Source organism: Hemicordylus capensis, chromosome 5, assembly GCF_027244095.1.
Source record: "Hemicordylus capensis ecotype Gifberg chromosome 5, rHemCap1.1.pri, whole genome shotgun sequence".
In the NCBI taxonomy this organism is placed as follows: domain Eukaryota; kingdom Metazoa; phylum Chordata; class Lepidosauria; order Squamata; family Cordylidae; genus Hemicordylus; species Hemicordylus capensis.
In genome coordinates, this window is record NC_069661.1 from 152,510,613 (window position 1) to 152,524,421 (window position 13,809).

Genomic DNA, 13,809 nt, shown 5'->3' on the forward strand with positions numbered 1-13,809 from the left:
ACCCCCTCAGACGCTCCAGAAGGTTACTATGGTCGATAGTATTGAAAGCCGCCGAGAGGTCCAAAAGGACCAACAGAGTCACACTTCTTCTGTCAGTTCCCAGTTGGAGATCATCCATCAAGTCGACCAAGGCAGTCTCCACCCCATAGCCAGGCCAAAAGCCAGTTTGAAATGGGTCTAGATAATCAGTTTCCTCCAAGACTGTCTGGAGCTGGGAGGCCACCACCCTCTCAATTACCTTGCCCAGCCATGGAAGGTTGGAGACAGGCCTATCACAACTATAGATGATACCAGAATAAGAATGATTGGTTTACATTTAGGTTAAATCTTTTAAATCCTGTGATTAAACTTCTAATCCTAAAATATAATTAGTTGGAACCAAATTTTTACTATCAAACAAGGTTGCATTCATATGAATACTTACCTAGGAGTAAGCCAGATTGAACTCCATTGAACTTCTGCGTAAAGGTGCACAGGACCGCGCTGCAGACCTGCTTACTTGAAGTCCAAATGTAATAAATGGAAAATTATCTTCTGGATAAATATTATTAGGAGCTATACATTTTTAACTTTGTGATGTACACTCCCAAAAAAGATAATGTTGAGGTTAGTTCCATTTAGAGTTGCCATTTTTTCCCCTAGCAGGTTTTCTGTGTATTTTAAAAGCTGCAAAACGGGTATTCCACAAATCATTCTTCCCATTGCTACATCTTTATGCCAGAAATGTCTCACCTGTTGAATTTATTGTACAGCTGTTAGAAACACACAAGAGATGGCCCAGAAAAGCCTTTGTCTGTTTCTTAGTTTTCCAGGTATTGCCTCTGTGTCTTTAACAGATGGATAAAACCACTCCTGTTGAATATCTGGTTATCACATAAAAGCATATTAAATGATAGTTTATTAATTTAAATACAATAAAATAAGCAAGATGTATTTAAAATAAGATTTATTTAAAACAAGCAATACAATAAAATGAGCACAGAAGCCCCAAAGGAAGAAAGGGACAGCCTAAGGTTACAGTTCGGTGCGTTTTCTTGGAAGTAAATCTACTGAAGTTAAACACGGTGGGATTCATTTCTGAGTCAGCAGGACTGGGCTGCTTCTAACGTTCAATATGTATATCCATCTCTTCAGGTGAAGGTTGCAAAATCTTATGCACACTAACTGGAGCCAAATCCACTACGTTTAGGAGGACTTATAGGGTTGCATGTGGCTACACGTTTTATGATTAGGGCGTCCCATTGAACTCAGTGGAACTTCCTTCTGAGTTAACAAACAACGCTGGATTTGGGAAAAGGAAAGAGCCAGTTACAGCCACACGCATAGCTCCTGTCACTTGTTGCTTCCTTACACAATACAACCCCGAGCGAATCCGCCGCTCCACTCCGGGCTCGCTCTTCTCCCTCGGAAGAGACTCCTTCGGCTGCAGTTCGGCGGCCTCCTCCTCTTCTACGCAGCCCGTTCGGGGGTTCCTCCAGCGTTTCTAAGGCCCGCCGGGCGTGCCTTGCTTTGGTTGCTGGCTCCGAGCGGCCAGCTGGGCAGGTGCTGGGCTGCCCGCCCCCCGAAAATAGGGAGGGAGCCCGGATTACCAGGAGAGACTCGTCTGGGGCCAGCTGGAGCTGCTGTGGCGCTTTCGGGCAAGAAAGCGCCCAAGGAGTCGCCCAGCCCAGCGGTCGGCCATGTCAACAGTCCTCCTTCTGCTTTGGGTTTGGGCAAGCACCTGTGTGCCTCCCGAGCCACTCGCTTGGCCTTTCGCGGCGTGAGTAAGTGGAGCCAAGGACTCGTCGGGAGCCGCCCCTCGGCTCGCTTCCAGCCCAGTGCCTGCTTTGGCTTCCAGAAATCGGTTGGAGCGAAGTAGGAACGCGGCGGCTGCAGATTCCTGGAGCCAGCCCCTCACCTGACCTGACCAGAAAGAGTCGCTGAGCGAAGAGAGGGCTGCAATCCCCGCCCGCTCGCCCGCCTATGCACGTTTACTTGAGAGTAAGTCTCTACTGGAGCTGATTTGTGAAGGGCCGCATACTAAAATGGGGCTGTTAAAGATAGGAACGCTGGTCGACTTTACCACAGCTAATGGCACCATTTTATGCCCCCTCTTCCGCCATCGGGGGGCTGTAGCAGTGGAGTATAAGTGTTACCCGATTGGACGACCTCTCACCCTTCACGGTTGAAGTCGGGAATATCCTATATCTGAATCCCTATTTTATGTTTTAAAATAATCCCTGGCTAGTAGTTCGTTTCATGCCAACTGATCTGGAGCACATGAGTGTAATCTGCTTTCTAAAAAAATAGTGTGGCCAGTCACATGCTAATGCAGTGTAGCAACTAAGAGTGTGTGCGTGAGAATGGAGTGTCGTGGTGATAACAAGTGTGAGTCAGGAAGCCCCTGGCTCAAATATCTCCTCAGCCATTAATTAACTAAATGGCCGGCAATAAACAATTCGCTTTCAGTCTTGGCGTCCATACCTACGTCTGCTATATGGTGATAGTGCTGACTTTCTTCTGTTTGGTCTGGTTTTATTTGATGTTGATCTTACTGTGTTAATTTGTGCTGTGAGCATAGAAAGATAACTTGTATACATTCATACTGATTTTGTGCATCATCTCCTGAGGGAGGAGGGTGTTGCATTTGGGTGTCTGTATGTCAATAGTTATATTACCGAAGGACTGTCAGAGGTTTTGTGTTGTGTAATGCTAGAAATGCCTTTGAGCCCAAAGGCACATGTGGAGTAGAAGGTGGAAGAGAAATTATGAAGGAATTGTGTTCAAATTATGTTTCCAGTGCAGGAAAATGCTTTAAAAGCATATGTTTATGTGTGAAACGGCCATAGACATATGGGAGGGAAACTTGAGTGCAGTACTTTAGTGTGCAGGGTGCAGACTAAGTGAATCATAACTAAGCACTATTGAAATAATTAGACATAAATAAAAAGTCCTATTAATTTTAGTGGGGTCCTGCTCATTGTTTAAAATGAGATGCTGAAAATAAAGCATGTCTAGAAGCCATTGCTTGTCCATTATAGTACCTTAAATGAGCCTAAGAAGCACTAGATAAATAAGAAAAACATTATAGCCTTGAGGAAGTTATAATCTCAGTTTGAGCAAAAATGAGAGGGAATGTCAAGTGTAAAAGAATTCAAGAAAATGCAGTAATGCAAGACGTGTTTTGTTACAGTTCTGCTTCCAGATCCTAGGTGTATGAAGGCTGATATCAAGGCTGGCCTACTCATGAGGCAAGTTGGAGGCCTTATTGCAACTTGTAAAATAGGGATGCAAAATTAAGATTGACATATTTAAACATCACTGGCTCCAGCTTTATGTACAAGATGATCAGGAGTGAGTAGTTCACTAGTACTGCATTGGATATGCACATTGTGTGGTTGCTTATGGAGGAACCATTTTATATGTGCTCCCCTCTATCTTCTGGGTGCAATTAAAAGTGCTATTTTTCAATGGTAGTGCTCTAAAAGGTCTGAGACCAGAATATCTGTATTCTGCCATACTTAACTGCTCATCAACATATTTGCAACTAAGCTCTTCTCTGGGTGACTTTGTCTTTAAAGCTTAGGTGGGTGGCCACTAGAGTAAAGGCCTTTTCTGTGGTTGTGCCCCAGTTGAGGAATCCCCTCTTTAGGCAAACCATTGTTGTCTCTTGGATACCAGGCCAAGTCTGTCCTGTTTGCCCAAGCTTTTAACACTAATTAGTATTAATTGGCTATAACTGTTTTTATCAGTATTGGCTACTGCTGTTTGTTTGCACTATATAACTTGTTTTTCATCTGCTGCTGCTAATTGTTGTTTTTAACTAGAGTTGTAAGCTGCCCTGAAGACTATGAGAGTAGGAAGCTGGATAAAAATCTTGTAAATCAATTGGAAAAAGAGCAGTAGGCTAGCCAAATGGGGAGGGGATGCACCAAAGGCCAACAGGTGAGGGTGATTTATACTACACAAATGGAAAAGCCCAAGATTGGTCCTAATGATTTTCCTGTGGTGAGGGAAATGCTTTCTAGTTGTTTTTGAGGGCATGTGGTTCTTTATTACTATATTCTAGGAGTAAAATCTGGTAGTGAAAATAGGGTAGGGACTTTGAACCCTGTCTAAAATTTGAGCTAGTAACTGGCTAAGGACTAGGGTTTGATTGCGGGATTAGTCAGATGTGAATACTGGGGAAAGTCTTAAGGTAAAGTGTGCCGTGGAGTTGATTTCGGCTCCGGGCGCCTACAGAGCCCTGTGGTTTTCTTTGGTAGACTAGAGGAGGGTTTTACCATTGACTCCTCCTGCACAGTATGAGATGATGCCTTTCAGCATCTTCCTATATCGCTGCTGCCCAATAGAGTACCAGCGGGGATGCGAACTGGCAACCTTCTGCTTGTTAGTCGAGCATTTCCCTGCTGCACCACTTAAGGTGATGGGGAAAGTCTTACTGACTACAAAAAGGGTATGTGTGATGGGTTTTAGAAGGGACAAATAGCAAGTTGAAAGTTTTCTCCAGTGAAAGAGAATAAAATAACTATCCCAGTTGGGTTTAGGAGGCTCGGCTCCTTCCACCACTTTCAAATCTAGGTTCTTTTCCAGAAGGCCACATGAGAGGGAGGGGGGAAATTTGCAATGATCATTTTAGTTTATTAATTCCAAATAATAGCAAGAGTTGGAAGATTAACAATTTTCATATTTCAGATTCAACTTCTCCAGCAAAAGGAAGATTATATTTATTTAAATTGTATTCAAATCAATCTCCGGACCATTTAATGCAAATAGACCTTCTATTCTTAAGTTTTCTATGCCTTATTTGGGTATTCTAACCTTTGTCTTCCCCAAGAGTGGGTACTGCCTTAAGTTTTGGCTGTCTCCTAAGTTCTTTCTCTTTGAACTCTTTTGTTCAACTTCCAGTGCCTCAATCACCTTTATGCAATTTGCTGGCCTTATTTCCCCCCTTAGGCTGAATTTGTTCTATTCTTGCTAACTCTTCAGAACCGATTATACCGTCTTTGTTATCTCATGTCTAGTCTTGTCCACTATTTTGGGTGTATTCACTGCTGTATATCTTCCATTTTTTTCATTTGCAAATACCACATTGTCTGAATCTTTATTTTTATCACCCTTTTTTCTTTATTAGCATTACTGATTTTGCTTACCCTTGCAACTCTTGTCTGCTAGCTGGCCTAATGTTTTGCAGTCCTGTGACATGCTCCATTTCAATCTTATTCTAAATCTTATATTGATCCTTCATCTTATCATAACTTATCTGTTTCATACTTAAATATCCTATACCATGTTTGGAAAATTAGCCTCTTATGTAATAGTTTGTATGGCTAGCTGTATTGTTTCCAATTAATATTATGTGCTTTGCGGCTTTAAGGCAAAAAGTGGCATGGTAAAGTGTGCTGTTGAGTTGATTTCGACTCCTGGCGCCCACAGAGCCCTGTGGTTTTCTTTGGCAGAATACAGGAGGGCTTTACCGCTGCCGCCTCCTATACAGTATGAGATGATGCCTTTCAGCATCTTCCTATATCACTGATGCCCGATGTAGGTGTTTCCCATAGTCTGTTACCAGCGGGGATTCAAACTGGCAACCTTCTGCTTGTTAGTCAAGCATTTCCCTGCTGTGCCACTTAAGGTGGCTTCAAAAAGAGAAAAAAGTGGTAGACAAGTTAGGAAAAAGTGGTTTCAAAATATTTTGGACACAGTTTAGGGATTGATGATCGTTCCATTGACTTTAATATGCTTATAAGCATATGTTTAACTGTCTCTGGCTTGTGTGCACTAAGAGCCATCTGGAACCAATTTTTAACAGGAGCCATATTTTATAATGAACTGAACAGTGGCTCAGCTCATGGACTCGTGCTAGTAAAAAAAACAGTCAAAGTGTTCTTTAACCCCATATTTGGAACGCTAGCTGTTTGGTACTATTCTTGTGTCTCAGCTATCTCACAGTAGTAGTTTGAAGTACATCAGAGGAGAGCTTTGTTGCTGGAGAGGGGGATTACGAGTCCTTGGTCTGTGTTCTCACCTTGGGAGGGTGGCTGAAGTGTGTTGTAGTGGGTTCAAGGGGAGTGGTACGTTGGTATCAGATCAGGACCAGATGGGAAGCTTCTGATCTTCATGCAACCAATTGCCTATCCCTTTCCACTTCAGACCCTAAACTATTTCTCCAATTGTTTACACTATAGCCAAAACTTTTGTGTAGGTCCAAACATTTTATATTTCATAGAGAGTTTCTTCATGTTTCAAATTTACAAGTTTTTTATGCATCCAAGCAGTCCAGCTATTTAGAAGAATTTTGTGTCTAGAATAGGACGCAAATACTTAATTAACTTTTTGAGAAAGTTAATTAGTTACGCTGAGAGTTGCACACAGGTAGGTGTGTGTGTGTAGCCAGTTTGTTTCTGATGTGTAATAGATAATTAAAAACATTAATAATAATAATAATAATAATAATAATAATAATAATAATAATAATTCATTTGATTTCTATACTGCCCTTCCAAAAATGGCTCAGGGTGGTTTACACAGAGAAATAATAAATAAATAAGATGGATCCCTGCCCCCAAAGGGTTCACAGTCTAAAACATGGCTGTTCCTAGTGGCTATAAAATGTATTTATTAAATTGTAAGTTCTTATATCTTGGTATCCCAAATTTTAGAATCTAAAAATGTATATTTAAATTACTTAATTCATTTAAGTTAAATGCAGATTTATTTAAATGAAGTTGATTAAGTGTCTGGCTTTTTCCTGATAGACAAAAAATTGGTCAACAGCTCTTCTTGCTGAGAAAAATAGTGTACTGTATTCACAACTGGAGGAATTACATACTTTAAATATATATATATATATATATATATATATATATATATATATATATATATATGGATAAAACTTGTGCTATGTAAGTCTAAGGATGTTGTAATCCGTTGAACTCTGCCCCATTCTTTTCAGCTCATTTAAGCCTCAGTTCCTGGAAATGTCTCCATGCAAGCATAACTTTAGCCAAATGAACTGTTGAGAGGCATAAATATTTGCATGATCAGAACCTCAGATTGCATTGATTATGCCATAGAAAAAGCCTGCTTGTAACCTTGTCTTCTTCCTGCTTGGTGATTAGAAGACTTTAGATCTTGCAGCTTCTACAACAAACTTTCGCATCTAACATCAAGCAGAAGTTTGTATCACAGGCAATCATTGCTGCAAAATGACAAATTTTGGGTTTCCGTATTTGTTTGATGCATGTATATACATAAGCCCTTAATTCTAACATCAAAGCCTTTTGTGATCTAGCAATAGGCACTGCAGTTATTTTTGCAATTATATGTGAGTTCTTTAAGGATTCTACTTAATATAGAACTGATTCTCCACAATGTAGAACTGTGCAATAATATAACAGAAATTAGTTGTATGTTTAATTATTCATTCCAACAAAATGAAGATCTTTGTTTTCTTCTCAGTTTGTTGCACTTTCCAGTTGTTGGATTATTAGCTACATTATGTTGCTGTTCTTGTGTAATATCTTTCTTGTGTCTTCTAATGTTTTGAGGAGCTGCATGTTTGCTTGAATAAAGGTGAATAGTGTTTGCTACTTCTGTAGCAATTATTCAGGAATAAATCTCTCTTATCAGAACTGGATAACAAGAAGCAATGAGTTTTCCATTTTGAGGAACACTTTAATGTACCTCTTGGTAGTGATGGAACCTGTTCTGAGACCCTTGAGTGCATGCATATGGAAAAATTACATTAGTTACTCATGCAACTTAAAAAAATTAAATTTATGATCAGGTTCCTAGATTGGTAGATTTTTCATATAGATCTGTTTTTGGAAAACCTGTTCAAAGAACTGATGAAGTTATTTTTCCAGGTGTACAGTCATAGGATCACTTCAGAGAGTTTTGCAAGTTCGTCAGTTCTGATTTGACTCTGTATTTGAACAGTATAGAAATAAGTAAAGTACCAAGTTTTATTCCTTCATTTAAACAAGCTAGTTACAAAATAGAGAGAGAGAGTTGTTAGTTTGGTCAGGACCCAGCTTGATGTTACACAGCAGATGGAGGGGAAAGCCTTCTGCCTTGGGGTTGGGGGAGGGGAGGGTGTCAAATGAAAAGCAGGTGAAGAAGGCTTCCAGTTTGAGCAGAACAAAAATTGAGAGAATGGCTGCTTAACCCTTTCCTGTGTGCCATTGGGCTGCTCAAAATCACTCTCTCACCAGTTGCCCTCCCCATGATGAAAAGATATTGAAACCCCGTATCTTGCTTTCTGGGGAAAGGCTATGGACAAATGGCAGGAAACGTAGGAATTCAGCAGCCCCCACACAGTTTTTCATTTTCTTATTACATTTTCCCTGACTGCTTTTCATTTAAATAAAATATCAGATTCTTCACACATCTCTTGCTTAACAACCAGTTTAGTCACTTCAGCGTGGTGTAGTGGTTAGAGTGCTGGACTAGGACTGGGGAGACCTGAGTTCAAATCCCCATTCAGCCATGTGGCTTGCTGGGTGATTCTGGGCCAGTCACTTCTCTCTCAGCGTAACCTACTTCACAGGTTGGTTGTGAGGACAAACTTATGTAGTACACTGGGCTCCTTGGAGGAAAAGCGGGATATAAAATGTAAAAATAAAATAAAAATAAAATAAAATAAATGTGTGTGTCCATAGAGCTCAGTGGTAGCTCACATCTGCGATTCTTTTAGACCCAGGGTTCTTGAGATGCTTTCTTTTTCTGTAGGTCTTATCTCTCCCCCTCATCCATTTCCTGGTTTATTTGAGGTAAACTATTGTAGACACATGCATCTACATATGCTTTGCTAGCAGCAGAAAAGGAAGGAAGATTGTGCCATTGAATCTGTGTCAACTCCTGGCGCCCACAGAGCCCTGTGGCTTTCTTGGTAGAATACAGGAGGGGTTTACCATTGCCTTCTCCCTTGCATTATGAGATGATGCATTTCAGCACCTTCCTATATAGCTGCTGCCCTATATAGGAGCCCCATATTCTGAGATATCTGGGATTCTGAGATATCTGCCGGATATCGGAGTTTCCCATATTCTGGGAAACACCAGAAGAGATTCAAACCAACAACCTCCTGCTCTCTAGGCTTCCCCGCTGTGCCATTAGGTGGCTAGCAGCAGAAAGGCCTGTTAAAAATCGAATCCGGTTGAAGCCTCTTCTCTTCATTGAACATTGTTCTCTTCATTGAACATTGTTCAGTGATCTTCATATCCACTGATGGCAACCCATGCAACTTTAACAGTTCACTTGTCAGATCCTGCTTTGCTGGTAGGGTGCTTTGATTGAGTTTGCCAGTGCCCTATGCCAGCACTACTGTGACAATAAAGTCTCTCCGCCCCGGTACTACTATAGCAGTGCAGCCACTGCAAAAATGGGAAGGAATTAAAACCAACGCTCTGGGATCCAGTAGGGCTTTAAATAGATTGAGCAGTCTGGGTAGGAGTTTCCTCTTTGGTACAATATAACTGGATGGTTCTGTCTTCCTTGTTGGGCCCAGCATCTTACTTTAGCTGTGGCAAGTGAAGAGGCTCTTAGCAACATGGCAGCAGTATAGCAGAACAGGATCCAGCTTTCAAACTTCTTTAAAACATTTTACTTAGTCCCCGACCTCACATACTCCTCCCCCCACAGAAAACGCTTGCAGTTTCATTAGGGTTCCCTCTAATTTTCCATCTGTTGGTGGAATGAGTTTTGTTCTGGGTGTTAGTATGCTAACTGGACAAAGAGGCACCTTTTACCGTGGTGATTCTCTTTATTTAGCAGGGGGAGAGTAATTGGCCCTATCCACCCCTAGCACAGTACTTCCAGTGACTGTTGCTGGTGTGTGTCTTATGTTTCTTTTTAGAATGTGAGCCCTTTGGGGACAGGGAGCCATCTTATTTGTTTGTTATTTCTCTTTGTAAACCGCCCTGAGCCATTTTTGGAAGGGCGGTATAGAAATCGAATTATTATTATTATTATTATTATTAGTAGTAGTAGTAGTAGTAGTAGTAGTATCAAGGCAGTGTGTGTATATGTGCATTCAGAGTGAGGTTCTTCCTGATTCAACCTGAGTGGGATTTAAAGTTAACTGAGCAGACATTTTATTACAGAGAAGGTCCTGCTTGGTGAGAAGTGGAAGGTGTTAAGCTACTCTAAATTACAGGTGCTGCTAGTTCAGCCTGTAGCAAGGTGGAAAACAGGACTGAAAACCCCTCACCACCCGAAGCCTGCTCAGTGGGTTATATTAAATGAATTTGCTGTTGTGTGGTTTTTGTTTTTGTTTTGTTCCCTTGTAGAATTGCTCTTGTGGGTTTTTATATCGAGGAAGGAGTTATGTGAAGGTGCCGAATGTTTGTGCCACAAAGACTGTTTTTCTCCCCCCCCCCGCCCCGCCCCGCTGGAGTCTGTTAGCTTCAAAGCTCATCTGTGACATTTTGACCCTGACACAATTAGGTATAAACAGATTTGTGTTCTAGAAGTGACTCCATTCTTCTTAACTGCAGGCTTTTTTTTTTAGTGAGGATAATGTTTTCAGTGATATTACTAAATGGAATAGTTCAAACTATCTGATATCTAAGAGAATGGAAAGAAATATCTGGGAGAATATTCTATTAGGAAGGCTTAAGATATTAGTCCCTTATCCTTTTTCACTTTCTTGCCTGTGCTTTATCTGCTGTTGTCATTTGAAAGGAATTCTATTCTTTTCCAAAGTGTGCAGTATGTTAGCAAAGTACTCTGAAATTTTATTTCATTTTAATCCTGTCCATGTGACTCTATAGGGTCCTCAGTGGTGGTGTTTGTAGTGAGCAGTGCCCTAAACGTGGATTGTAGCGGACTGTCTGATCCAGAGTGTCTGTCAACTGAAAAACACCGTGTGTGAAAGTGACATTATCCTTTTGTCAATATCCTATGTGGCTCTCTTAATCTCTCCTCACCCTGCTCAGACCCTCCAGGATCTGGGTGTTTTGTTTTTCTTGCAGGCCACAACTTTCCCTCTATTTTCTTCTTCTTCTTTTTGAAGAGCTGGATACTTTGATCCATTTCACTCACCTTTGATGTGGTGTTATAATGTAATGAGAATAACGCATATCAAAAAGGATCCCAGTTCCTCTGTTTAAGCAGAAACTCCTAGATTGCTTGCTTTACCACTTAAATTGCATTTTGCATTATTTATCCCTCTACTTACTTGTAAGTAACAACTTGGGTATTCAGTTTGTGTTTCTCAGACTTTTTGAGCTCGCCTCCTCCTTTCTGAATGTAATGTACCTTGTTTTGTTAGCTAACCGCCAGTAACTTATTCTGCAAATATTCTTGCACATAGTCACATGCATTCAGATTTACCGCTGTGTGCAAGAATCTGTAGGTTGGGGCACTAATCCAACACTGGCATTATTGAGCAATAGAACAGGATACCTTTGACCCCTCCTAGAACCACACAGGTAGCTTCATTAGTAAAAGCAGCTACTCTTATCAGATCAGGTTGGGTGATGGGGCAAATAGCAGTAAAATTGATCCCACAAATCCAGCATGGATTAATGAATATCCTCTGTAAGGGGGTACTTAACCCACCTAAAATATGGCTGCTAACGTGTCTTAACCCGCCTAAAATATGGCTGCTAAGGAATTCTCCATGTGTCTCCAAATCCTATATTTCCTTGGAACTTTACACTCCACTTCCAAGTGTTCCATACCCCACAGTTTGGGAGAGTCTGCCCCACACACAGTTTGTGAATCACGAGTGCAAGCAATAATAGTGTATTGCTAAATATATGGTGTCTATTTTCCATACATAATGAATTCATTTCCTAGTTATTTTTTTCCAGACCCATGTCCCACCCATATGCTTTAAAAATGTGTTCCTCTTTTTTGTAGTTCCCGTTAACATATATTTGACTGCTCTAACAGGAAGAACATTGAATATATTTTTTAAAAAACCAATAATGTTTATAATCAAGTGTGTTAAACTTCCTTCCTGGTTACTAGAGCACTTCCTTTGCATCTGCTTATGAAGGCAAACAAGAAAAGCAGAACAGCTTATGTGAATAACTTCTTGTGTTGTGAATAGCTGCAGTTTTTAAAATCACCAAAAAACTAAACAAATGACTCGTCTTCAACAGCTCAGTTTCTGCTTTGCACTCAGGTAACATTTTGTTAAACATTGCATTTTCTTACGTGATTCTTAGAAATCTAAAAATGCTGTTCAGTAACATACACTGTTTCAGTGTGGTTTTGCTATACAGTACTCGCTCCTGATTTAGAGATGTCTGGGGGGGTAGATGTTGGGGAAGGAGTTGCCAACAGGTGGCTTTTTGTGTTGAAGTTTGTTCTGAAAAATGCTGCTGCTGCTCAGCAACATCAAATGCATACTAGATAAGGTAAATTAAACCAGAAATAATCTGTGTCTTAACTTTCAGTTCATCGTTTGTAATGCTGTAGAACTGAAACTGTGAGGAGAGATCTTTAATGCTTTCTTGACATCTGTGAGATAAGATGAGATGAGAGATGGAAGCTGCTTGGGTTAAGGAAAGGAAAGTTCTTCATACCTTACTTGTGACCTTCCAGAGGCATCTGGCTGGTTGCTCTTGGTTGCATCTTGGTCTGATCAATTAAGGCAGTTCTTAAAACAACTTGATTTTAAAAATATACCCTCTGTGGAGTACACTGTTTGCAAAGTCTTTCTTTCTCTGTTGCAATACAAGCAGTGATGATAATTTGAAATTGCTTATTGTTATCAAGGAATGTGAAGCTGATAACCATTCAAATACAATCCAAGGATTTTAGTGTACCTTCAGAAAAGGGTGCCAACTTAATATTTGGGAAGATTTTGCTAAGAAGATGGACCAATACAAATCCTGGTGAGACTATGGGATGGCAAAGAATCTATATGTTCCTTTCATCAGCATCAATATTTTAACTAAAATCAAATTTCTACGTGCTTGAGCAGTGAAGATTTGGGATTTTTCTAGGTGGTTTTTTTGTAACAGATGTGCTAACATAGCAAAGGTTCTTCATGTGAATGGCTTTTGATATTAGTATTTTAAGCTGTTAATCATTTATATAGTACTTAAAATAAGGGTTTTTAAGTGCCTGATCAAGTTCTGTTCCTGAAGCTAAATAGGCCAGTACCTGGATGGGAGACTGGATTAAGTACCCTAGGTATACTAAGCTCTTGAAGAGCACGGAAGTTGCAAATGTAATACATAAAATGAAAGCACTTGCTAAACTCAGGACAGTTTCACATGTAACATGGCAAGTAAGGTTGCTGCTAGAGATGTGCGAATCAATTTGAGTTGAATCGATTCAAGCTCAAATCAGGATGAGTCAAGTGATTCAAACTCAAATCAAATGGCCCCTAGAATAAAAGGCCTGATTTGAGTTTGAGCCCCAGTTCGAACACAAATTGATTCAAGTGGTGAGCACAATTTTGGAGCACTGAAGTGTGTGACCTATCCAACCAGGACTTTCTGAGGTTGCTTTGGTAGTTGAGCTGTTCTTTGTTGCCATGAACAGCTTGTATACAGAGGCAGCAATGCTGAGCCAGGCTTTGCCTGGCAGAGCCAAAGAAGCTGGCAGTTCTGCCTCTGTGTTCTACCTGGTGGTTCATGGAGGGGTTCCTTGGCACTTTGCCAGGGGTACGGGACGAGTCCATTGAGACCTCCAGTAGTGCTGAACAGTAGTAAGATGCAATTCAATTCACCATCAAATCGATTCAGGTCAAATCGGGGGTGATTTTTACATTTGACCCTGAATTGAATTGCCGTCAAAATAGAGGGCCCAATTCGGAGTTGAGGGCAATCACCCCTTATTCAACGCAAATCTATTTGGGCAATTCAA

General features: G+C 40.6%; 1 protein-coding gene across 1 annotated transcript in view; it reads left to right on the plus strand.

The window, feature by feature from the left end:
* The first annotated feature begins 2,188 nt into the window (after positions 1-2,188).
* The window catches only part of PIK3CG (phosphatidylinositol-4,5-bisphosphate 3-kinase catalytic subunit gamma), a 66,036-nt gene continuing 54,415 nt past the window's right edge, over positions 2,189-13,809 (plus strand). Inside the window, exons 1-3 of the mRNA XM_053255539.1 lie at positions 2,189-2,506; positions 11,959-12,115; positions 12,712-12,830. Coding sequence (XP_053111514.1) covers positions 12,075-12,115; positions 12,712-12,830 — 160 coding nt within the window. The 5' untranslated portion in view covers positions 2,189-2,506; positions 11,959-12,074. The remainder of the gene's footprint in view (positions 2,507-11,958; positions 12,116-12,711; positions 12,831-13,809) is intronic.